The sequence below is a fragment of the Oculina patagonica genome, chromosome 13 (genome assembly GCF_052425735.1).
Source record: "Oculina patagonica isolate OP01 chromosome 13, crgOcupat, whole genome shotgun sequence".
Classification (NCBI taxonomy): domain Eukaryota; kingdom Metazoa; phylum Cnidaria; class Anthozoa; order Scleractinia; family Oculinidae; genus Oculina; species Oculina patagonica.
In genome coordinates, this window is record NC_135770.1 from 32,346,756 (window position 1) to 32,372,859 (window position 26,104).

The 26,104-nt window shown below is 37.9% G+C and overlaps 2 protein-coding genes across 2 annotated transcripts in view; both read right to left on the reverse strand.

Moving 5' to 3' along the window:
- LOC144635213 (uncharacterized) overlaps window positions 1–2,433 on the reverse strand; it is a 70,046-nt gene extending 67,613 nt beyond the window's left edge. Inside the window, exon 1 of the mRNA XM_078494301.1 lies at window positions 2–2,433. The gene's annotated coding sequence lies outside the window, so the exon portion shown is untranslated. The remainder of the gene's footprint in view (window position 1) is intronic.
- Window positions 2,434–3,977: 1,544 nt separating this feature from the next.
- On the reverse strand, window positions 3,978–25,765 carry LOC144635181 (uncharacterized). Its single transcript, XM_078494259.1, has 15 exons — window positions 25,660–25,765; window positions 23,218–23,504; window positions 21,673–21,773; window positions 19,932–19,970; window positions 19,576–19,668; window positions 18,833–18,925; window positions 17,985–18,077; window positions 17,239–17,331; window positions 16,397–16,489; window positions 15,652–15,744; window positions 14,808–14,900; window positions 14,055–14,147; window positions 13,236–13,334; window positions 8,776–8,868; window positions 3,978–4,842 (listed from the first exon to the last, which is right to left on the reverse strand). Exons 2-15 carry the CDS (start codon window positions 23,486–23,488, stop codon window positions 4,219–4,221), a joined length of 1,971 nt encoding a protein of 656 aa, XP_078350385.1. The 5' UTR covers window positions 23,489–23,504; window positions 25,660–25,765; the 3' UTR covers window positions 3,978–4,218.
- Window positions 25,766–26,104: the final 339 nt, after the last annotated feature.

Below are 26,104 nucleotides of genomic sequence, written 5' to 3' on the forward strand. Positions count from 1 at the left end.
CCTGTTTTTCTTCGTCCTCATCAAGCTCCCTCTTACACTAACTCTTAGAGATGAATAAGAGTACAGTAAAATTTGTTCGAACTGTGCAAACGGCAAGAGATAAAAGATTACCGCCGATTTATTCAAAAAAATTTGAATCTTGATGCGTACGTGAGCGGAACCCAATTCAGTGCAGCGACGTCAGTTTCAATTTTAGATCCAATTACAGGCCAGACAAGTGCGACAGCACCACAACGAAATATATTGACGGCTCGCGTCTTAGCAAAACCCTAAGGGGGTCGCGATACTACGCCAGATGATTTGAACCACTCAACGCTCTTTTTTTCAATAGATTTAAAGGAGGAAGATATCAATTGTTGACCACAAAAAAGACAGTTAATGTGTGGCTTTCTCAATATGATTGACGGTACAATTAGCTATTCTTTACTCAAATATACCCTATGCAAAATACTTGTCGACAATGGCTCGCGTTATGCAAATATACCAACTGTTTGCTGTCCAATATTTTTTGTCCTCACAGAAAGTTTATCTGACTCGCGGCACGTCGTCTATTCATTTTGAGACAAGCGTTTGATTGCAAGAAAACCTTAACAGTCAGGCAAGGTCACTGAATATTGAACATTTGTTTTACAATCTAAAGGTGTAACGTGGATGATTTAATTTTGAGTATAACAGCGCTTCATTTTGTAGTATTTTTTTTTTAAAGAGCAGGGATACGTCAAGCTTGTTCAAAACATTTACCGCGCAAATGTTTCATTTACAATGTAACATTTTCATTTACCGTGTTTCACTAAATTTTTGCGGCTGTTTAATTTAACGGATTGCCCATGTTGTTGTATTTCAGTTTGCGGAGCTAATTTTTATGATTCAGTTTTGCGTTTTTCTGGAGGTCTTTTTCAATTGTAATTACAGAACTTTTTAGTTGAGTAACCGTCAAAATACAGGTGAAACGTCATGTGGGTGTAAAACGTTTCAAAATAAGTGTAAATATACAGTGGAACCCCGTTAATACGAACACCAAGGGGACAGGCCAAATTGCCCGGGGGGGGGGGCACTCCCCTATATGGCCTATACGGGGACGTGCCGCTGGATAGGGTATGGTTTTTGACTCCTCCGGTCCTGAACAGGGTATATAATTTCAAGCTCCTCTGTCCTAAACAGGGCCTGAAGCTGTCCTAGACAGGGTATGGCTGCAAGACTGTCGTCCATGTATTTACATTGTTTTCGCTTTCGCTTCAATAAAAAGCATTATTTTATTCGGCCGGATAGGCGTTTTTGCATTTCAATGCTTCAAACATCGCGTATGGGACGCAATCACCATAAAGCGTAAATGATTGTTGATGTTGTCCTTTGTCCTAAATAGGGTCTTAGAATAGGGGGTGTTGTCCTACACAGGGTAGGCATTTTAAGTTTTTATTGTCCTAAACAGGGTCAGGGTTTCAAACCTCCAGCGGCACCCCTATACCTAAACTTAGGTCAAGAACCCCCCCCCCCCCCGCCGGGCCAAATTGTCCGTATTAACGGGGTGTCCTTATTAAGCGGGGTCTCAGAAAAAAGTCACGGATACATATTTTATCGACACAAAGACGAAGGCAACGGTTTTTACGGCAACAAAACGTTGTTTTTAAAATTGTACTGCAACTGTAACAAATGCAAACTGTGAACTCTCTGACTAAAATAAATAGTTTTTACGAAAACCTTACGGTCTAGTCAGACACTCGTACTATATAAACTTTAATAATTTCAACAGTGGAATTATTTGAAAATGTCGCACGTGGATTTACTCGAACAATTACTAGACCATAGTTAGTAACTATGACTAGACGTTGACAACAACCCAGCAATACGAACAGAGGCTGTTGCTGATAGTGGCAAGCTAAGGACCTCAAAGAGGAAGAAGACTACAAGCGATGGCTACAGCAAAAGGCAATGCAAAGAAAGTGAAACTTTTAAATAGAACAGCAGTCAGAAAACCTTATTAAAGGACTTTAAGTACAAGGGTCAAACACCAGTGGTCAAGCTATTAAGCTACTCTTTGTAATAAAATCGTTTTAACTCGTCGAATTCAGTCATTATTTGGCCAGGGTCCAATGTCTTCAAGTTGGCAAATAATCGCGACAATGAAAATTGACAGTGCACAGATAAACATGCAGTGTCCGTTAAGCGGGGTTGACAATGTATGACAGTTTGTCACTCGGGACACAGAAAAGTGCCCGTTGTCCGTATTAACGGGTGTCCGTATTAAGCGGGTTAATTTACGAGAAAATGTATGAGGTTTTCGTCGGGACCAACGAAACTGTCCGTAATACCGGGGTGTCCGTATTAAGCGGGTGTCGGTATTAAGCGGGGTTCCACTGTATTACAATATAAAAGGATTGTTCTAGAGTGACTGTCTACTCTGTTTCATTTTATCATGATAAATTATCCTCCGAGTTGTCGCAAGCATTTTCTTTTTCTGCACAACAATATTATTAGCAAAGTCGAACAGAGTCATTTAGCTTTTACATATTTTTGGATGCAAGTGTAAGATGATTCTGATGTATACTGATATTTCCACTGTGAAGTAAATTTTCGCGGAAAACAATTTTGCTGAAATTTTTATTTGCGGTTAAGTTTTGGCGAATCATGAAAAACTTTAACCAGCAGAAATTTTGTGACACACGGTATTTTTATGACAGTACAATCTTAGTAATTTTGGTTTCGGAAATAATATGATTGGATGGATAGTGCTCGCCCGTGAAATTTTTTGTAAACAAGCGAAAAAGAGGCCGAGGTACAACCAAGCCGTCCTCTGTAATTGTGCGGGCCGGATTCAGGCTGTCGGCCGATCCAAGTTCGCCGCTGTCGAAGAGTTTCTTCATCTGCTCTTTGGAAACTGATTTTTTTTTTTTGTGAACGACGCCGGCAATCTTTCCCGTTTTCCTCAGGTCTTTCACGAACGCGTCTAACACTTAATTTGCTTCGTTAAAAGCGGGGTCAGCAATTATGGAGAAAGGCTTGTTGTGTGAGCGGAGAAAGCGGTCAATGGCCCCTCTGATAGCTTTAATGGAGGAATTTAGCTCTTCTTTGCACATTACCTCTAATGGCTTTGAAAACTTACTCCCACTAGGAATTACAATCCACTCTGAAAAATTTAAAGGTAACTTTGTTGTAGTTGTTGTTACGTAAAAATTTTCAACGCACGGAAGAGTTAAAATTGTTAAAAATTTGTAAGGAAATTTGAGAAATACGTACCATTAAATAACCTCAAACCGAAGTTTGTAACTTTCTTTGTTGATGTCGGTATGGCATTTTCTAGCATTTCTTGTATTTCTTCAGTAGAAAGCTCGCAAAATCTACTTTTTTCGTCCATTTTGTCCGAAGGAAATTTCGCTTCCCGGCGAAAATTTTTAGCTTGGCAACAGTAACGCAATCATTTTCCAAATAAGGTCAAACTAAGGTATACGAGCTGACAACCGGGATTGAGTGAACCAATCAGAATGATAGAAATGCAATATCCGTGGCTGAAAATTTAATAATTGTGGATAACCTGCTAAGAACAGTGAATAGACATTGAGTATTCCAACATGAACCACTGAAAATTCTTGTTTTCTATAGGTTTTACGATTTACGTCTGAAAGGTCTTTAATATTTCAGTTTTCAGTTTAGTTATGCGAGAACCGAGCGCTAATTCAACTCAGCGGTCTCAGCTATTTCCAGCGTAGGAACAATTTATTTCGCTCAAAAAGACTGTTCAACGCCTTGTACCCAGGAAAATATTAGCATTTGAAATAAAAGAAAGATTGCTTTGTTTGGGACTAGCCAAAAAAAAAAACCCTAACCCAGCAACCCTAATGCAGACACTGTTGTAGGTTAAACAGGGTGGGGGACGTCACTTTTTGATTGGCTGCTGTGTGGTGAATGTTCCAAAAGTGTAACGAGAAAAATTAGTCAGGCACCCCACATTTTTTCCCACACTGGTTTTATTTTAGCATCGATTTAGCAAGCCAATATAAAATCAACTACGTTTAAACAACATGATGCAATAACATGACATCCTCAACGACTTATCTCCAAAACTTACACTGAATTCGAAGCTGTTGTTCCTGCAGTTTATCAGTTTATTTTTTATTTAGTTTAATAAATTAATAAATAGTTGTCTTTACTTGGCATACTTCTTATGATTGTGTGCATACTGAGATAGCTGATAAATAGATCTTGACAAGCTGATTGTTCACACTAAATATCTTCTACAACGGTGACCTCGATAAACTTAATCCCAACTCTCTCCTCTTTGTTGTGTTTATAAACCTCTAGGGTGAGTCCGTTGCTGAGCACTAGTCGGCTGTTGAAGTCAGCGGTCTTCACGAAGCCCCCGTCATGAGCAGTGTAACAAGAGCCCCAGCTTTCATGTGCATCCAACTTGAGAGTGATAACAAACTGGCCGGGATAGAAAGTGTCGCTTGGTCTGGGCGATAAATTGCTGATCACCCTTTGATCAGTGAAACTGGTGCCAGAGATCCCTTCATTTCCAAAACAGGGGACTCGGTTAAAGTAATTCGATTTATCCGCAGTCTTAAAGCCAACAAAGCTTTTTCCATCAGACAGGCCATATCTGATATCGCTGTCCTGTTTTGTTCCGATGTCGACATCATTGAAAACAACAATTTTAACTGTTAACTGGGTAGAATTGTGCAAGACATTAGCAGGAATAACTGGTACTTTAAGGAGAGCGACGTGATCTTCTGTTGGACCTTCAATGAACGTGAGCTGTTCAGTGGTGCTCAAACGAAAACTGTTGATGTCGGACGCATGCGCCTCAAGCCAAGAAGGAGTCATGGACTGATGGTAAATCACTTTCTCCTACGAAATAAGATTGTTGAGATCTGATTAAATAGATTTTAGTACAAAGTTCTATGTAGAAAAAAAAAAAGTGATGGAAAGTACAAATTCTTGAATTTTTTTCAGTTTCACGAAAAAAGGCAAGATGCAATAATGAACTCACTGAGATATACATTCAGCTCCCCCGGTGGGATTATCTCTTAGGCCCCGTCAACCATCAAAACTAAAACGGCGTTTTCGCGGTCATTACAAACGGAACTTTTCGAAAACGGTCTCCAGAGTGGAAAAAAATGAAAATGATTGACTAAATGACTAATTTGGTTTATCGCGGTTTTTACTGATGTAAAGTAGAAACCCTAAGGTTTTTTTTTATTTTCGTTGTTCTCGGCGTCGAAAAGAACCTTATTAAACTCCCTAATTTGAATTTAGTGCGTGCTCGAGTAATATACGCATGCTCTACCATTCATCTGGGGCCTATGCCGCGTTTCGTTTTCAAATTTATCGATTATGTGGACTGTGAACTTATTGAAAACAGGGACGGCGGAGCCGGGGGGGGGGCTGGGGGGACTTTACCCCCCACCCCCACTTTTCCCGAAAAAAAAAAGACTTACTAAGAGAAAAGTCTCTTAAGCCCCCCCACTTAAAGTCACTAGTCAGCCCCTCCCACCTGGAAAACTGCTCCGCCGTCCCTGGAAAACGACACGCCGGAAAACGATACTGTGGACGGAACATTTTCTATTCAAATCATGTGTTCACTAGGTAGATACAATTGCTTTACTTAGATCGAACTTGAAATATCATGCAAACGAATAAGAATTACAATTTCAAAAGCTTCATTGGCCGAGTGTTATTAGAAACAAGAAGCTCTTAGAGCTTGCTTAAAACCGCGCTGGCCAAGTGACCAACCTACAGGAACCTTGTGGGGGACAAATGCACCCCCCCCCCCACTCCCCATTAATTGCGTCAAAAAATGTTGCGACTGAAAAACAACACGGTAAGAAAACACCTTGTGTGACATTTCATGGTCGACTAGTTCCATCTGCAATTAATTATTTTTCTTATATGCTAACGCTGTCCAAATGCCCATGATCCTGTTCCGTGAAGCCAGACGATCTATTAAATCAACATCTAGTGTTGTATCGAATTCCTGTTTAAACATTGAATTACTCGTTCCAAGAATGGAATATTGAGGCAAAGAATTAATTCAAATTTAAGAAGAACGCTTGAGCTGTTTTTAGCAGAGTGGGAATTTTATTGAATGACGTAAACCTTTCAAGTCTGGGCATGCTTGTCTCAATAATTTTCCTTTAGATCTCGGAAATCCTTTCAATGTCACATCAAGAAAAATAAATTCGTTAAAAAGTCGAACATTTCATACTAAACATGCTAAGTAAAGATGTATAAAGGATTCGTGAAGTTTCCATTAGTAACTGGGGTTAACAGCTCTTCAACATTGCGCGACTAGAAGACCAGCCGATGTTATTGAAGGTCTTGTGAAATTGAAAGTTACACCGTCAGCACATTTCATGACACGAACGTAATATCTGTTTAAAGTATAAATTCTAGCCCGCTGAAACATATTTTTAGTTTATAGTATGAAAAAGATACTTTTTTCAAAATCGAACATTTGAAGAACAAAGGAGTCGTAAAGTTTCCATTAGTAACTGATTTATACCTTTTAAAAATTACCAGGTAAGTGACTCGAAGTCTCGCCAAATAATTAAATCAAATTTGAGAAGAACACTAGGGCAATTAGATATTTTCAGGAGCCCCATTACGTTCATGGTGTGTCCCCTTAGAATTAGAATTTTTGCTGAATGGGAATTCCCCGGGGAATTAATTTACCAATGACGCAAACCTTACAAGTCAGGGCATGTTTGTCTCAGTGGTTTTCCCTCAGATTTCAGAAATCCTCTAGATGACACAGCTTCATTCAAAGATCTCGTCGAGATACCGACTATTTTGCATGAAGTATGAGTAGAAGGTTTATCCTGGGCATTGTTGTTCAAACATATCATGGAAGAATTAAGAGACATTTAAAAACGTACCTTTTTAAACAGGCTTTTTAGTTATTTTATTTTTTAGGTACATTTGAACTTCGTATAATCAACGGTTTACTGAAAAACTTCAGTAGAAATATTAAAACTAAACTTGTCCGACTTTTCGATGTAACTAACACCATTATTTAAGGTAAGGCGTTGTGAATTTAAATTAGTTTGTGGAAAATAGTATAATAGACATTTGCTGCATGGTTATGTAAAAATATTCGCGCGGATTGAATCACTTTGCACGTTTAAAGTTGGCTTCAGGTCTTGAATAATCAGCATTTCGTTGATGAGGCAATCAAATTTGCTGCGGCATTTCTTTAAAACTGAGAAGTTGTTAATTAGCTTTGGTTTTGAGACCCTGTGCGTGTTCAACATGTGTTTTCCAATGGACGAATTCTGAGAACTGTGTTCGGCAACACGTTGATGAAAGTGTCGATTAGTATAACCGACAGAGTCCATATCGCATAGACCACATTTGAAATAGTAAACAACGCATTGTTCGCTCATGATTTTAGGTTTCTCTTCCTTGAGTTTAAGAAGGTCTCCTATTTTTCGGCTCGTGAAAACTGGTTGTAGGCGCACGCCGATTTTGCTGCCCAGGGATTGAAGTTGTTTTCTTGTGTTGTCAACCAATCTCTGGTCTTTGAACGGGATGGTGATCCTAATGGGTTCTTCTTTAGAGTTTTCGTTAGACACACTGGACCTGTTTCTGATGGCTTGGTCGTGAATAAATGCCTTAACCGTTGAGCCAATTAGTCGAGTTAGGTAACGAAGTTTTGCAAACGTGGTCTTTGATATGCTCATTCCCAGAAAAGCAAGGGTGTTGTCTGTAGCAATTTCCATGGTGAAGGTTAAGGAGGGGTGTTTGGAGTTCAGAACATCAAAAATAGAGGTAGCTGCTTGCAATTGGAGGCCAGGCATGATCGCAAGTGTGTCGTCGACATATCGTTTGTAGTAGCTGGGCATTTGGCCGTCTTCTTGTAATTTCTCCTCTAAGGAACACATAAACGTGTTTGCTAGTAGGTGTCCTTGGGGTGAACCCATGGCCACGCCGTCAATCTGCTCATAGAGCTCGCCATCAAACTGCACGAGTTGGTCTTTCACTACTACTTCAAGCTCAATCAGTTGTTCTTTCTTCAATTGAAGGCCGTACGTCTTATTGAACCAGTCGTTTGTAAAGGCTTTGTCTGCCAGGATCTCGATGGTTTCGTTCACTGGTATGTTTGTAAAAAGCGCAGTGACATCATAGGACACTAGAACATCATCGTCCTAGACAGGACTCATCAATACTAAAGCGTATCTTTAAAAAAAAATTCCGAACCAGCCACAGCGGTGGACTTGGCGCGGTTTTACGAACATTCTACGTCGAAGTAAGCAAGAACGATGAAAACCTGTACTCAAAAAAGTCGCTTTGTGTCATCAGATTTGGCTTCACTAGACACTTTAAGCAACTGCTGAATATCGACTTTATAAAGGACAGGGAATTTTAATCTAGGTAACCGAGATTTGAAGTTTAAATCAATTTTAAAAGCGATCGTTGTTGTGTATTTGTGTACTTTGCCTATATTGTCAAAACCCTATTAAATTCATTTTGTGCATTTGGAGCTCTGAAAATATTTTGAATGAATAAAAAAACAATTATTGAATTCGGCTTTCGTATGATATGAAGAATTATGCAGATCACGGAAGGTGTTATCCGCCTCAGCCTTCGGCTTCGGCGGATAACACCCTCCTCGTTCTGCATAATTCTTCATATCATACTCAGCCTCATCCAATAATTGCTAATGAGCATCCAGTGCTGTATCGACTTCCTACGATTTTACAAATTTCTGCCACGAAATCACATTTTTGCTTGGCCGATCGTGAAAGTCACTCTTAAATACAAAGAATGAGGAAATCTCTTTACCTTTGTCTGAGCACTTTTAAGTTCTGCAACGTCAGTGTTTGTTCTGTTCAAGGCGGACTTCAACCGAGTCAAACCAGCATCAAGGTAATTTAGCTGAAATAAGAGAGAAGAACTCATTTGTCCCTTTGACTTATACGAAAACTCAGATAACTAAAATGGCAGCCTCTCAAACTAAAGTGCCTTATTTTAATTATCTATAGACGAAAAAAAAAATGAATTATTGAAAAAAAAAAAAACCGAGGAGGAGTGATACACTTCTCTCATCCCGTACGCCGAATGGCTGTAGGTTTCCAGTGAATTACTTTTTGCTAAAAAATGCATTTCTCATATAACTTGATTCGTCACAATTAAAAAACCCTTACCCTTTATGAATTGTGTGGTGTATCGCCTTTTATACTTAAGAACGGGCCTTGGCCGGCTTGGCCAACTCAACGCGTTTTACAGTTACATAAACTTTGGTTCTACAGCGTTTTTCGGCAAGACGTCAGACTTATAGTAATGTTCCCAAATGCGTAAATCGCAGGATATTCACGGAAGACTGATAAAAAGGAGTCATGACCATATATGGGCATTGTATCAATTTGTTGATTAAACAATCTAAATGCTTGACAAGTTACTTTCCGGAAGCGATCATTAAAAAAACCCTAACAAAGATACCAATTAAGAGGACATGTGCACAAATTTCACACAAAAATGCAAGAGTCCTAAAATGGATTTCGCTCATACTCTTACCATGGGTAGGCCTTAATATGAAATAAATCACAGTATACAGTGTACTTTGTTTGGCTAAATATCGATTTGTTTTCGAGAAAATCGATAATTTTACGGTCAACATTCCACGCAAAGGTTAATTTTCCCCATGTGAACTTCAACTGAGTAAAATAAAAACATAGACATTGCTTACCTTGGTGTTCGCTGATACATTGTAAATCCTGTTTTCCTCATTTACGACAAAACCTAAGCCCTGGGCGAAGCTGGTTATCCGATTTTCTTGACGCGCCATTTGTAACTGGTTTCCACGTATTGAAGTGACAGTTCTTTTCCATGCATTCTTGAAAACACTCCAGTCTTAACTGATCAGTGTAAACATGGGTACGAAGTACTTTGCTTTAAATCAACTTCAAACTTAGCAGCAGTGGTAGATAAATCGATACTGCCGGCCGGCGAATCTTCGTTTCGAAACTGCCATTTGAGATTTGTCGGCCCTTTGTCCTGCGGTATGCAGATAATTAATTCTCACTTGAGTAACTTCCGGCACATGAAATCGACAACCACCGTGACCAGATAGCACCCTGCTCTTTGGTATATTGTTTGAGGCACTATTTTTATTATATTAATATAAGCTCTGAATGAAAAACTTTTGGGCTGAACTTGTAATTAAGTTTCACTTCAGTAAGCCATCGTTTGAGAGAGTTGCTAAATGGTTGCATGACAGCGCTTTTAACTTCCGGGTCGAAAGTTCTTCTGTTGCGTTGCTTCGCTTTGTTTCATATTTTTTATCCATTTCTTACCCTTGTTCAAATTCTTGATTAGGATATGCAAAACAGTTGTAAAGTCGACTCTCTCTTATTGAAGACCTCTATAAGGCGGACACCTGATGTTGGTCCTGTCCTTGTCGTTTTTTCAGTCAGTCATTTTTATACTGTAACTAAATTCCCTTTGAGATGGTAACATAGAAATCTCTAACAGAAATTTCGTGCGACTGTATAGCGCATATAACTAGTGTATGTAAACGATAATTTAAGATGTAAATGTAAAATGGGCCAGATGGTAGATAACTGTTTCCATACGTTTCGGGGTTACTGCCCCTTCTTCAGTGGAAAATTTGAAATGCCGTTAAATTAAAATCCCTATAAGACGGACATCTCTTTTAGACGGACTGAGTTGGAGCCGGTCCCGAAGGTGCCCGTTTCAGAGAGAGTTGGCTGTACACAAAATCTTAGATGGCGTCGTTGGATCCGTCTTCCGTAAATGTTAAAAAATATATATTCTGTGTAGTCTAGCCTGTAACAGGCTCTCCTACTTTCTCCTGTAGAGGATTGGGCGAAATGAAAGCGGGAAGGAAAGGTGGGGAAGGGGTGGGGAGAAAGGGACCATATATCATGTATATGCAGTTGTAATACCAGTCACAATAAACAATTTATAATAAAACGGCGAACATTTATGACTGTTTACACCAAGGTGTATATTGGTGTAAAAATAAAGGAAATGATGTTTTTCACTTCATTCGATTAAAGCTAGGTGAAGAAAAGTACACGTAATCAGAAGAAGTTTGTTATGGACTTCTGACGTGATGCCATTTTTTGTATTTATTACTGCAAAATACAACAATGCATTTATACCAAAGTAGCATTATTTTTAAAAATGAGCATAATTTCAGTTGAGCATTATTTTGGAGAAAAAACGAGCATTTCTAGAAGCATAAAATACCCTTTTTACGAAGAAAATTGGAAGGGCCTCTGGTATGTTTTTGGTTGGGTATGTGCCGCCCGGGTCCAAAGTAGCACACCGTTCAGTTAGAAAAAAACTTGCATTCAAAAGATACCGCGTTCTAGAAACAAGTCACCCCGTTTTGGCTGCTAATAATTTGAAACTTTTGTGTGTTCAAAATCCATACCTCGTTCTAGATATCGTCTATTATTAAAAATCCTGTTCTAGATCGGGAACCCAAAATCACGACCTCGTTGGACGGCACAGAGCCGTTTTCGGGGAGTACCCAACTTCCACAACTCCCTCCTAATAAAGTTCGCCTATGGAATTGAGAATTAAGGTGATTATAAAGTTATTACTTTATATTACTTGTTGTTTGGAAACTTGAGTCGTATTATAATTACAACAGTCGTATTTACGAAGGAACAGATTGCGGATAACATTTGAAACTTAGGCCGTCTTTCCCCTAATAGCTTCCAAATCAACTCAAAAACACACCGGAAAACAGGCAAAAAAACAAAATATTTATATAATGACTATGATATTTTTAACACATTTGGGTCCCCTGACGGCGAGGCGCTCGTCCCTCCCCGCAAGCTCTGGCAGGGGGCACTTTCCTTTGTTCACGCCGGACTCCAACAGAATATATATATTTTAGCATTCGCGGAAGACGGATCCAACGATAACATCTTAGGTTTTGTTTTCACCTGTTTTGCCTTGACCTAATCAAGAACTTGGACAAAGGTAAGAACAAAAAATATAAAATAAAGCGAAGCAACGCAACAGAAGAACTTTCGACCCGGAAGTTAAAAGCGCTGTCATGCAACCATTTAGCAAGTTTCTCAAACGGTGGCTACCTGAAGTAAAACTTAATTACATGTTCAACCAAAAAGTTTAGCATACATTAATATAGCAATAATATGGTGCCTCAACCAATACTATACCAAAACGCAGGGTGCTAGCTGATCACGGTGGTTGTCGATTTCATGTGCCGGAAGTTACTCCAGTGTGAAATAAATTATCTGCATACTGCAGGACAAAGGGCCGACAAATCTCAAATGGCGGTTTTCGAAACGAAGATTCGCCGATTTATCTACCACTGCTGCTAAGTTTGAAGTTGATTTAAAGCAAAGTACTTCGTAACACTCTTTACATTGTTCAGTCAAGACTGGAGTGTTTTCAAGAATGCATAGAAAAGAACTGTCACTTCAAGACGTGGAAATCAGTTACAAATGGCGCGTCAAGTAAATCGGATAACCAGCTTCGCCCAGGGCTTAGGTTTTGTCGTAAATGAGGAAAACAGGATTTACAATGTATCAGCGAACACCAAGGTAAGCAAGTCTATGTTTTTACTTTACTCGGTTGGAGTTCACATGGGGAAAGTTAACCTTTGCGTTGAATGTTTACATAAAGTTGATAAGATCGACAATGTCACGGTCGGTTAAGCAACTTTGAGATCTGAAAGCATCGAACTTATTCATTTTCCCAGGAAATCCTTTTAGTAGCTAAAAGAACAATCATTTATCTGTCTAATAACAAATTTTCGGCCATTTATTTCGCTTCGCTCATACTTAAATAGTTCGATAAGTTTGACCTATTTTGAATCAAATTAAAAGTGTATCAAATAAATTTAATTATATTTTGTAAATAAAATGACTCGAAGAGCAGAAATTGCTTTCGACGTACTGATTTGATGTCATTCTTCAACATTTAATATATAGGTATTTTCCTTCCAGAGAGCTTTATTTGATGACGCGAAGCTAACAAACTCGGCATAAATTTTGAGCTTCTGCTAGATTTTAGAATTATCGATTGTCTCGAAAACAAATCGATATTTAGCCAAACAAAGTATACTGTGATTTATTTCATATTAAGGCCTACCCATGGTAAGAGTATGAGCGAAATCCATTTTAGGACTCTTGCCGGGAATGTTTGACCGTAAGTAACATGTGCTCTTAAACATACAAACAGATAAATCAAGCTAAAAAAAACACTTGTTGGAAAAAGAAAGACTAGTTAACGTTACTAACCCGGCTTGAAGTCAGAGTAGTTATGTTATCTGTTATCAGTAACAACTCGTTCGTTGTCATGTTGAGATCATCTTGGAGAGCATTGTACCCAGCCTCTGTCTGTATAAGATGAAAAACAGAAAACTCAATAATTCACACACGCGAATACAAGATTGCTGTAAATGTATTTTGAATAAATGGCAATAAGCACATCAGTAGTAGTCAGTAGGACGACTCTTGTATGGATGTTCTGGATATCGCGATGCATGATGTAGCTCTAAGGAGCCTTTGATTGAATTTCGGGTTATTACTAATCATGTGATCAGATGCAATCGCTTTCTTTTTGACGGAAACTAAACACGACTCAGTTGGTTGTAACTTAAAAAAAATCCAGTGAGTGAGTGAAGTATCTTATAGTCTATAATTCAAAAATTTCCTAAGGACTAGGTAGTTTGTCGCGCGGATCGGAGTCTGAGCAACTGGTTTGGGTGGGCAGAATAAAAAAAGGAAAGAAAATAAAAAAAATATTAGATGGCCCGAATGGTCCGTGTTATTTTAAAGTCGTTATCACTATTTCATGCTATTATGCCTTGTAAGCCGGCCACGTGCCTATACCATTCGTTTGGGTCTGGTCACCGCCACAACAACAAAAAATAAACCCCGTGCACGTGCAGAGCAAGAAGCGCGGTTAACAAACCACGTGAAGAGCAAGAACCGCGCTGCGCAGTTAATAAGCGTTATTTTTGATATGAGTTGGTTATGACAACCTGAGCACATGGAGTAAAATGTAAAAGCAACCTGGTTCTTAATTAAATACAAAGAATGAGGAAATCTCTTTACCTTTGTCTGAGCACTTTTAAGTTCTGCAACGTCAGTGTTTGTTCTGTTCAAGACGGACTTCAACCGAGTGAAAACAGCATCAAGGTAATTTAGCTGAAATAAGAGAGAAGAACACATTTGTCCCTCTGTCTTAATACGGAAACTCAGATAACTAAAATGGCAGCCTCTCAAAATAAAGTGCCTTAATTTAATTATCTATAAAAGAAAAAAAAAAATGAATTATTGGAAAAAATAGGGGGAGGAGTGATATCCACACTTCTCTCATCCCATACTCCAAATGGCAATTCTCATATAACTTGATTCGCCACAATTTAAAAAACCCTTACCCTTTACGAATTGTGTGGTGTATTGCCTTTTATACTTAAGAACGGGCCTTGGCCGGCTTAACTAAAATAGGACAATATTATTCCGCAACATCGAGTAGAGCAAAGCAGGATAGCGGTTTTATTATCCAACAAATTGTTAACTTAATGCATTTTTACGGTTTCATAAACTTTGGTTCTACAGCGTTTTGCGGCAAGACGTCAGACTTATAGTAATGTTCGCAAATGCGTATATCGCAGAATATTCTCGGAAGACTGACAAAAAGGAGTCCTGACCAAATATAGGCATTGTATCAATTTGTTGAATAAACAATCTAAATGCTTGACAAGTTACTTTCCGGAAGCGGTCATGAAAAAAAACCCTAACAAAGATACCAATTAAACATACAAACAGATAAATCAAGCTAAAAAACACTTTAACGTTACGAACCCTTGAAGTCAGAGTTATGTTATCTGTTATCAGTGACAACTCGTTCTTTGTCATGTTGAGATCATCTTGGAGAGCATTGTACCCAGTCTCTGTCTGTATTTAATGAAAAACAGAAAACTCAATAATTCAAACACGCGAATACAAGATTGCTGTAAATGTATTTTGAATAAATGGCAATAAGCACATCAGTAGTAGTCAGTAGGACGACTCTTGTATGGATGTTCTGGATATCGCGATGCATGATGTAGCTCTAAGGAGCCTTTGATTGAATTTCGGGTTATTACTAATCATGTGATTAAATGCAATCGCTTTCTTTTTTACGGAAACTAAACACGACTCAGTTGGGTGTAACTTTAAAAAATAAAATAAAATCAATAAGGTAATGCTCCAGTGAGTGAGTGAAGTATCTTATAGTCTATAATTCAAAAATTTCCTAAGGACAAGGTAGTTTGTCGCGCGGATCGGAGTCTGAGCAACTGGCTTGGGTGGGCAGAATAGATAAAAAAAAAAAAGAGAAAAGCAAGAAAAAAAAATTAGATGGCCCGAATGGTCCGTGTTATTTTAAAGTCGTTCCCACTTTTTCATGCTATTACGCCTTTACGTGTAAACCGGCCACGTGCCTATACCATTTGTTTGGGTCTGGTCACCGCCACAAAAACGAAAAATAAATCCCGTGCAGAGCAAAAAGCGCGGTTAACAAACCACGTGCAGAGCAAGAACCGCGCAGCGAAGTTAATAAGCGTTATTTTTCATTGAGTTGGTTATAACAACGTGGGCACATGGAGTAAAATGAAAACGCTACCTGGTTCTTAATTAAATACAAAGAATGAGAGAATCTCTTTACCTTTGTCTGAGCACTTTTAAGTTCTGCAACGTCAGTGTTTGTTCTGTTCAAGACGGACTTCAACCGAGTGAAAACAGCATCAAGGTAATTTAGCTGAAATAAGAGAGAAGAACACATTTGTCCCTCTGACTTATACGGAAACTCAGATAACTAAAATGGCAGCCTCTCAAAATAAAGTGCCTTATTTTAATTATCTATAAAAGAAAAAAAATGAATTATTGAAAAAAAATACGGGGAGGAGTGATATCCACACTTCTCTCGTCCCGTACGCCAAATGACAATTCTCATATAACTTATTCGCCACAATTAAAAAAACCCTTACCCTTTATGAATTGTGTGGTGTATCGCCTTTTATACTTAAGAACGGGCCTTGGCCGGCTTGGCTAAAATAGGACAATATTATTCCGCAACATCGAGCAGAGCAAAGCAGGATAGCTGTTTTATTATCCAGCAAATTGTCAACTCAACGCATTTTTACGGTTACATAAACTTTGGTTCTACAGCGTTTTGCGGCAAGACGTCAGACTTATAGTCATGTTCGCAAATGAGTATATCGCAGGATAAAAAGGATAAAAAGGAGTCCTGACCATATATGGGCATTGTATCAATTTGTTGAATAAACAATCTAAATGCTTGACAAGTTACTTTCCGGAAGCGGTCATGAAAAAAACCCTAACAAAGATATCAATTTAACATACAAACAGATAAATCAAGCTAAAAAAAAAAACACTTTAACGTTACGAACCCTTGAAGTCAGAGTTATGTTATCTGTTATCAGTAACAACTCGTTCTTTGTCATGTTGAGATCATCTTGGAGAGCATTGTACCCAGCCTCTGTCTGTATTTGATGAAAATCAGAAAACTCAATAGGTCACACACACGAATACAAGATTGCTGTAAATGTATTTTGAATAAATGGCAAGAAGCACATCAGTAGTAGTCAGTAGGACGACTCTTGTATGGATGTTCTGGATATCGCGATGCATGATGTAGCTCTAAGGAGCCTTTGATTGAATTTCGGGTTATTACTAATCATGTGATTAAATGCAATCGCTTTCTTTTTTACGGAAACTAAACACGACTCAGTTGGTTGTAACTTTAAAAAATAAAATAAAATCAATAAGGTAATGCTCCAGTGAGTGAGTGAAGTATCTTATAGTCTATAATTCAAAAATTTCCTAAGGACTAGGTAGTTTGTCGCGCGGATCGGAGTCTGAGCAACTGGCTTGGGTGGGCAGAATAGATAAAAAAAAGAGAAAAGCAAGAAAAAAAATTAGATGGCCCGAATGGTCCGTGTTATTTTAAAGTCGTTACCACTTTTTCATGCTATTACGCCTTTACGTGTAAACCGGCCACGTGCCTATACCATTTGTTTGGGTCTGGTCACCGCCACAAAAACGAAAAATAAATCCCGTGCAGAGCAAAAAGCGCGGTTAACAAACCACGTGCAGAGCAAGAACCGCACAGCGAAGTTAATAAGCGTTATTTTTCCTTGAGTTGGTTATAACAACGTGGGCACATGGAGTACTAAAATGAAAACGCTACCTGGTTCTTAATTAAATACAAAGAATGAGAGAATCTCTTTACCTTTGTCTGAGCACTTTTAAGTTCTGCAACGTCAGTGTTTGTTCTGTTCAAGACGGACTTCAACCGAGTGAAAACAGCATCAAGGTAATTTAGCTGAAATAAGAGAGAAGAACACATTTGTCCCTCTGACTTATACGGAAACTCAGATAACTAAAATGGCAGCCTCTCAAAATAAAGTGCCTTATTTTAATTATCTATAAAAGAAAAAAACATGAATTATTGAAAAAAAATACGGGGAGGAGTGATATCCACACTTCTCTCGTCCCGTACGCCAAATGGCAATTCTCATATAACTTATTCGCCACAATTAAAAAAACCCTTACCCTTTATGAATTGTGTGGTGTATCGCCTTTTATACTTAAGAACGGGCCTTGGTCGGCTTGGCTAAAATAGGACAATATTATTCCGCAACATCGAGCAGAGCAAAGCAGGATAGCTGTTTTATTATCCAGCAAATTGTCAATTCAACGCATTTTTACGGTTACATAAACTATGGTTCTACAGCGTTTTGCGGCAAGACGTCAGTCTTATAGTCATGTTCGCAAATGAGTATATCGCAGGATAAAAAGGATAAAAAGGAGTCCTGACCATATATGGGCATTGTATCAATTTGTTGAATAAACAATCTAAATGCTTGACAAGTTACTTTCCGGAAGCGGTCATGAAAAAACCCTAACAAAGATATCAATTTAACATACAAACAGATAAATCAAGCTAAAAAAAAAAAACACTTTAACGTTACGAACCCTTGAAGTCAGAGTTATGTTATCTGTTATCAGTAACAACTCGTTCTTTGTCATGTTGAGATCATCTTGGAGAGCATTGTACCCAGCCTCTGTCTGTATTTGATGAAAATCAGAAAACTCAATAGGTCACACACACGAATACAAGATTGCTGTAAATGTATTTTGAATAAATGGTAATAAGCACATCAGTAGTAGTCAGTAGGACGACTCTTGTATGGATGTTCTGGATATCGCGATGCATGATGTAGCTCTAAGGAGCCTTTGATTGAATTTCGGGTTATTACTAATCATGTGATTAAATGCAATCGCTTTCTTTTTTACGGAAACTAAAAACGACTCAGTTGGTTGTAACTTTAAAAAATAAAATAAAATCAATAAGGTAATGCTCCAGTGAGTGAGTGAAGTATCTTATAGTCTATAATTCAAAAATTTCCTAAGGACTAGGTAGTTTGTCGCGCGGATCGGAGTCTGAGCAACTGGTTTGGGTGGGCAGAATAGATAAAAAAAAAAGAGAAAAGCAAAAAAAAAAAAAAATTAGATGGCCCGAATGGTCCGTGTTATTTTAAAGTCGTTCCCACTTTTTCATGCTATTACGCCTTTACGTGTAAACCGGCCACGTGCCTATACCATTTGTTTGGGTCTGGTCACCGCCACAAAAACGAAAAATAAACCCCGTGCAGAGCAAAAAGCGCGGTTAACAAACCACGTGCAGAGCAAGAACCGCGCAGCGAAGTTAATAAGCGTTATTTTTCATTGAGTTGGTTATAACAACGTGGGCACATGGAGTACTAAAATGAAAACGCTACCTGGTTCTTAATTAAATACAAAGAATGAGAGAATCTCTTTACCTTTGTCTGAGCACTTTTAAGTTCTGCAACGTCAGTGTTTGTTCTGTTCAAGACGGACTTCAACCGAGTGAAAACAGCATCAAGGTAATTTAGCTGAAATAAGAGAGAAGAACACATTTGTCCCTCTGACTTATACGGAAACTCAGATAACTAAAATGGCAGCCTCTCAAAATAAAGTGCCTTATTTTAATTATCTATAAAAGAAAAAAAAATGAATTATTGAAAAAAATACGGGGAGGAGTGATATCCACACTTCTCTCGTCCCGTACGCCAAATGGCAATTCTCATATAACTTATTCGCCACAATTAAAAAAACCCTTACCCTTTATGAATTGTGTGGTGTATCGCCTTTTATACTTAAGAACGGGCCTTGGTCGGCTTGGCTAAAATAGGACAATATTATTCCGCAACATCGAGCAGAGCAAAGCAGGATAGCTGTTTTATTATCCAGCAAATTGTCAACTCAACGCATTTTTACGGTTACATAAACTATGGTTCTACAGCGTTTTGCGGCAAGAAGTCAGTCTTATAGTCATGTTCGCAAATGAGTATATCGCAGGATAAAAAGGATAAAAAGGAGTCCTGACCATATATGGGCATTGTATCAATTTGTTGAATAAACAATCTAAATGCTTGACAAGTTACTTTCCGGAAGCGGTCATGAAAAAACCCTAACAAAGATATCAATTTAACATACAAACAGATAAATCAAGCTAAAAAAAAAACACTTTAACGTTACGAACCCTTGAAGTCAGAGTTATGTTATCTGTTATCAGTAACAACTCGTTCTTTGTCATGTTGAGATCATCTTGGAGAGCATTGTACCCAGCCTCTGTCTGTATTTGATGAAAATCAGAAAACTCAATAGGTCACACACACGAATACAAGATTGCTGTAAATGTATTTTGAATAAATGGCAAAAAAAAAAACCCTTACTTGATTAACCCTGATTTCAGTAAAGGGCGGTTATTCGTTTAAAGAGGAAGTGAATCTTGATGTTGTGTATTGTCAGTCAATTGGTAATTACGGAAAATTGCATTTTAAAAGAAACGTAAATAATGCTCTTTAAAGAGATACAGCTATCATGAAAATTTTGTACCTTAATTTTAAATTTTTCGAGGTCTTCAATGCGCTCCATCTGAAAACAAAAGAAAGGAACAAGAAAAAATCCCTATGAAAGGGATCGTGCCTCCCATATTACACGCCAAGTCAAGCATTCTTTAAACTGAACATGCCGAAACACTATGAAACTCAGATTTGTTAAAATCTTATGAAAATCGCTTGAAAAGACCATGAACATCATTTCATGACTGGTGAATCTTGCAAAATAATTATTCATGGCCTCATCTGTGGTCATTAAATTCTCGTGAAAAAAAATTAAAGTGTTTTCATGAGTGATGCAATTTCATGATGATTATTTTTACGATAATTCATGACCCATTAATTTTTTCATGGCTTAATCATTGAACTTTTTGGTGTGTTTTCATTAAGTGGTATTTCATTGAAAATTCATGACCCATGAAAGCCAAGTCCTTTTTAATTCATGCGTCATGAAAACACTTTTTTTCACGAGAATTTAATGACCACAGATGAGGCCATGAATAATTATTTTGCAAGATTCACCAGTCATGAAATGATGTTCATGGTCTTTTCAAGCGTTTTTCATGGGATTTTAACAAATCTGAGTTTCATAGTGAAAGTCCCATGAGAAAACAAAACAAAACATATATACCATAAGTTCTACCATAATAGGGAAATTTTACGCCTTCGTGAGTTAAATGCAAATCTGTTCTTTTGTGGTCAAGCATCCTACAGAATAAACATGTTCAAATTATCATGAAAGCAAAATATACCATTGCCAAAGTGTAGTCCGAATCCAGAATGGCGTCCGTTGCGGCGCGATGCATGATGTAGCTCTAAGGAGCCTTTGATTGAATTTCGGGTTATTACTAATCATGTGATCAGATGCAATCGCTTTCTTTTTGACGGAAATTAAACACGACTCAGTTGGTTGTAACTTAAAAAAAATAAAATCAATTAAAGAATGCTCCAGTGAGTGAGTGAAGTATCTTATAGTCTATAATTCAAATTTTTTTTTAAGGACTAGGTAGTTTGTAGCGCGGATCGGAGTCTGAGTAACTGGTTTGGGTGGGCAGAATATAAAAAAAAAAGGAAAAGAAAAGAAAAAAATATTAGATGGCCCGAATGGTCCGTCTTATTTTTAAGTCCTTATAACTATTTCATGCCATTATGCCTTTACGAGTAAACTGGCCACGTGCCTATACCATTCGTGCTATGTCATTCTTTATATTCTGTCACCCAAAATAAACAAAGCCTACTTATAGGCCCCGTCGACACTGACCCGGGTAAATTTGAAAACGCATCTTTTTTTTCCCCGGTTAGGCCAACCGTCCACACTGAACCAGCGTTTTCGGTCACCGAAAATGATACTTTTTGAAAAACGCTCTCCAAAGTAGGTAAATTTAAAAATACCGGCTTGGTGGTGTAGAGTGGACGCCGAAAACGGGCAAAACCGGGACTTTTTGAAAACGCTGACGTCAAATGGTCACGTGTTTTCTGTCAAAACAAAAGGTTTAATTAGCTTAAAAAAAGCTCTGTGCATGCGTTGTAACTCTGCGTGCGATGAAGCGTATCGTTTTCAAATTTACCCGGGTTAATGTGATGATAAACATTTTACAAGGCGTTTTCTAATTTCTCCGTTTTCAAATTTACCCGGGTCAGTGTAGACGGAGCCTTAGTGTCCCACTTTTTCTGTGAAGACCAATTATCCTATTCGTGATTGTAGGATATTATATTTAAATCACAGTACATGTCCTTACCAGACCCAGTTCAAAGCTTGTGTTATTCTCCTCAAGAGTCGCCTCAAGAGCCTTTATTTTGGCTGCATTCGTTGTGTGGCTTTTGTCGGAGATAGAAGACGCTAAAAATTCAAATACATGCAATAAGATCGAAAACAACCTGTAAGAAAACGCGCGTTAAAACTCGTTCTACATGTATTTAACAAAATAACGCTCGCTTTTTATGCGTCTGTCCTCTTATTGATAATCCCAAAACTTATAGCGTCGCAATCCTCAAACTACGCTAAACAACCCAAACTTAACTCAAAATTAACATTGACCCTATTCTAAATTAAAAGTCATCTTAAGCAATTTTCTTTTTTTACTCTATAAATAATTGCCGTTTAGATGCAATTTGTCTGTTATTCTAGAACTAACAGCGCTAAATAAACAAGCTGTAAACAGCTAGGCGAAATTTTCAAGAGCCGTGAGCGATTTCGTCATCTATGTGCCTGTACTCTTTTTGACGATAAAAATTAGGCAATGACCTTGCGAGAAATTTGACAGCTATTGTAAGCAGACTTGATATATTTTTGAGATTTCGAAAAAGCTGTGTATACCCTCGCTGGTGGCTCGTGTTCCCACAGCGTTTGCATTTCTCCCAGGTATCCACTCTTGCAAATGTTTCTATAGCTCGAAAGAAACAAGTAAAATGTTTTCTATTTCTTAAAATGTCGTATAAAACTGTGAGTGCTCATTTGTTATTGCTCGGTACTAAGTCATTCGAAGACAGTATCGAAACTGAACGATACATGTCCGGGCGCAGTTGTCGAATACAAACTTTGTGTCATACCTTTTTCGGCTTTGAAGAGACGCCTTAAATACTTTGAGGAAACCTTCATTTATCATTCAGCGATTATATGCTAGAATTCGAACCGATTCAACTAGGGAAAATATTTTTTATTTGATGTTATTGGAGTTTAACTGGAGCCATCTTTTTTTAACAAAATAGCAGTCAGTGAAACTTCTGAGAGATTTTGCTCGTCGAAGCCAAGAAAGTATTACTAAACATCATCTTGATTTGGGAAAAACTTAATTTACATTTACTTTCTATACACTAGTGTGTAATATTTCTGGTAGAAGCCGCTCCAATGCTTCCTAAATCGCAGTGCAAAGCCAATTGTTGATAGTGCGAACCGTTAAAAAGTATTATTTAGTTCTGTAAACATTATTAAATGCTCGAAAACCTGCTCAACTCTTTAACGTTTTTTGAAAATTATGCTGCAGTTGTGTGCCAAACTCCTTCAGTTCGTAAGGATATTTCAAAGTACGTGCAGTATTTTTGAAACGGTTTTTTGATGCTGTGTTGTGCTGTGAGTTAGGCAATTTTTAAACCACTTTAAAACTGGCAAACGAAGCATCTTATGGGAATGCTCGATAAAACGTCTGCAGCTTTTTCTAGGCTTATTTCAGTCATCGCCCTCTACTGCATTAAAAGACAGGAACTGATATCCGCTGACATAGAAATACAGATATGACTTACATTATTTTATAAATGCTTCTAGATACTTTCAATATCTTTTGTACCTTCGTCTGTGGAGCAGCCACATCCGTCGCCGATTTTCCCGAACAACATCAATAATGTCAGCAGAAGAACCACGAGCGAAATTAGGCACATAGTGATGACCAGTACCAACAAGGCACGATTTGATCCTTGCACAGCGTTCGCCCGGCCAGCTTCCTTCTGTGCGGCGTTCATTTCCCGTTTTTCCTGGTCCTTTGGCCTGGTTTCCACCGAAGTCGCCTTATCATCTTTCAAAGTCGGGTTTATGAAAGATCCCTCAGTCGATGCGTGCATCTCGAATATCGTCTATCTGTTGAATGTTTTCAAGAATTGAGCCTCTTTACAAATAATTAACGCACTACACTAGTTGTCAATAACATCCTAGTATATATATTTATCTCACCCACTTCATAGAAGTGCCACTTTTAATTTTAAAGCCTCGGATAAACGATCAAACATTTTCGTCCAACATCGTGTTGGAAGAGCATGTTTGACCGTTTAGCCACCTTTCTCAACGTTAACATTGAATTTAAATGGTTTCCCATGTTTGATCTAGATCAAACATTTTCATCCAACATTTTGCTTCACGAGCAGATGTTTGATCGTTTAGCCACCTCTGCAAACAAAGCAAGCCCAAGCGGGAAAAAGCAACCAATCAGAAACCGAATCTATGTGACTTCGCGCCATAATTTCAGCGGTAATACACACAAAGCGTTATGTGGGCTCATTTTGGTAGATGTTTGATCAAACATTGTTCGCTCGTTTAGCCACTAAATTTTGTGTGAGACAAACACGATGTTGGACGAAAATGTTTGATCGTTTTAGCCGGAGCTTAACATTTTAACCATTTTAAAAAATCCGCTTTTAAGACTTTTTTAAAAGTAATACCTATAGTTCTCCTTAAATGTGCACACTCTTAAGAAGACTCCGTAAATGTGCATACCTTTTAAAACTCTTTAAAAAGTCCCGCTTTTAAGACTTCTTAAAGTCCCGCTTTTAAATATGATTATTTAAGGACCCTTACAAGCGACGACACATTGTTGCGGACACACAATTTGTGTAAAATTTGTCCTGACTTTTTTTTTCAAAATTATTTTGTGTCCGCAACAAATGTTTTGCCGGTTTCGCAGCGTGAAAAAAAAAAACAACAACACGCATTTATTAGTGTGTCCCGCTCATTTGCTCACCCAAGAAACATCACGGACAACCGTGTGTCCTCGTTTGCCGCTGCCTTAATGGATTTGGTCTACGTTTTTCATTTGGTAAACTACATTTAAAGAGGTTGCCGTATATGGCACTACATTTTCGCGGGAGTTCAGTTTTGCCGACCGCGCGGGAGTTCAGTTTTGGTAGAAAATGGTTTATCTTGTAAATGTAGTGATTTAATTTTTGCGATTTTCAGCAAGTCAAATTCAAGTATAATTACAACATCTTTGTTGAGTTACATTAAAAAAGATAGTCAAAATAAGGGTCAAAGTATTACAATAACGTCTTGTTATGGAGTGGCTGACAGCTCTGTTAATGGAGTATGAACAGGTCCTGTTCCATTTCATACATTATCTCCAGAGTTATCGCTAAAAAAGTCGGAAATTAATTCATTTAAAATTCATAGGCACCTACACAATTTTTGAAACACATGTAAATATGATACTGATTGGACTGATATTTCTACTGTGGAATGTATTTCTGATAAAACATTGTTGTGGTATTTCATATTTGCACTATTTTTTCCATCATGAAAAAAGAAAAGAAAAATGAAACGCAAAAATCGTAAAAATTAGAACCAGCAGAAATTACGTGCAAGACAGGTGGCGTCAGGAAAGTCGCAGCCACCTGATATAAGAGGTTGTCAGAGTTTGAAAAGAGTTACCTTACGGACAATGCTGAAAAAAAAAATGGCAAATTATTACCCCTTACTAGTTTTGTTTTCTTTTTTTACCTTAAAAACTATTATTTTGGGGGTATCCTTTAATTTGAAGGAAATTTTGCACATCAGAAAAAAATGACTTGAAATATCGTGAAAACGCTTGAACGATCGTAATGGTAAAGTTAATAATTTAGTCTTCCCTAAAAAAAAAGGCTACCGTCTCTACATTCAATTATTGTAAAACAGCAAATATTACCAAGGTATTAAATGAGTTAAAAGTTGAAATAACGGGAAATTTGATTGAGCCGCTGACTCGACTACAGTATTAATACTTCGTATACGTGAAATGTAAGATTAGTATTTGATTTGTACGTGAATTTTGCCCAAACTATTTTCTGATTTTGAAAGGCGGATGTTTCATCTCAGTTCTAGTTAAGGAGTGGACATATAGGAGAATGAACCTTACATATCGTTCAAGATAGCCAAATACTACTGAGAAAGCCCAAAAACGGTTGCAAGGGATAACATTTCAGTTATCCCTTGTAGCAGCCATATGCATTGTTCGAGTTATCTGAAACATAGTGCAAATCCACTGTACCTTAGTCAGCAAAGGATGGTAAGTTGATGCTGGGATCGCCTTGGCTTGTTAGCGGTCGTAATCACCAGTACAGTACTGGACGTATAAATTCACTAACTGATTAAAATTCAAACATCTGTTGCAGAACATGACAATTAGCACGAGTATGATCCTGAGAGTCGCAATATACTTTTTTACTTCACTCTTGACATGTGATTTAAAAGGAACATCGAGTACTTTCTCGGAATAATGAATAATTGGAATGAACATCGACAAGATTTAGGGATTGAATACTTGTGGATAATGGGCTAGGAATTGTAAATTGAATGAACAAAGTGTTCCAACACTAACACCTAATAACTTTGTTTTCTCTGAAATTCATAATCGATCATAATTTACGTTTTAAATAAAACCATTAGAGAAATTTACTTTGTTGGGACTGATTTCATCCGACAGCCGACATTTA

Coding starts and splice junctions, on each gene's coding strand:
- LOC144635181 (XM_078494259.1), bottom strand. CDS start 23,488: ATGCACGCATCGACTGAGGGATCTTTCATAAACCCGACTTTGAAAGAT. Junction 17,332..17,984: donor ACATAACTCTGACTTCAAGG/GTTCGTAACGTT, acceptor CTCTTATTTCAG/CTAAATTACCTTGATGCTGT. Junction 16,490..17,238: donor TTAAAAGTGCTCAGACAAAG/GTAAAGAGATTC, acceptor CATCAAATACAG/ACAGAGGCTGGGTACAATGC.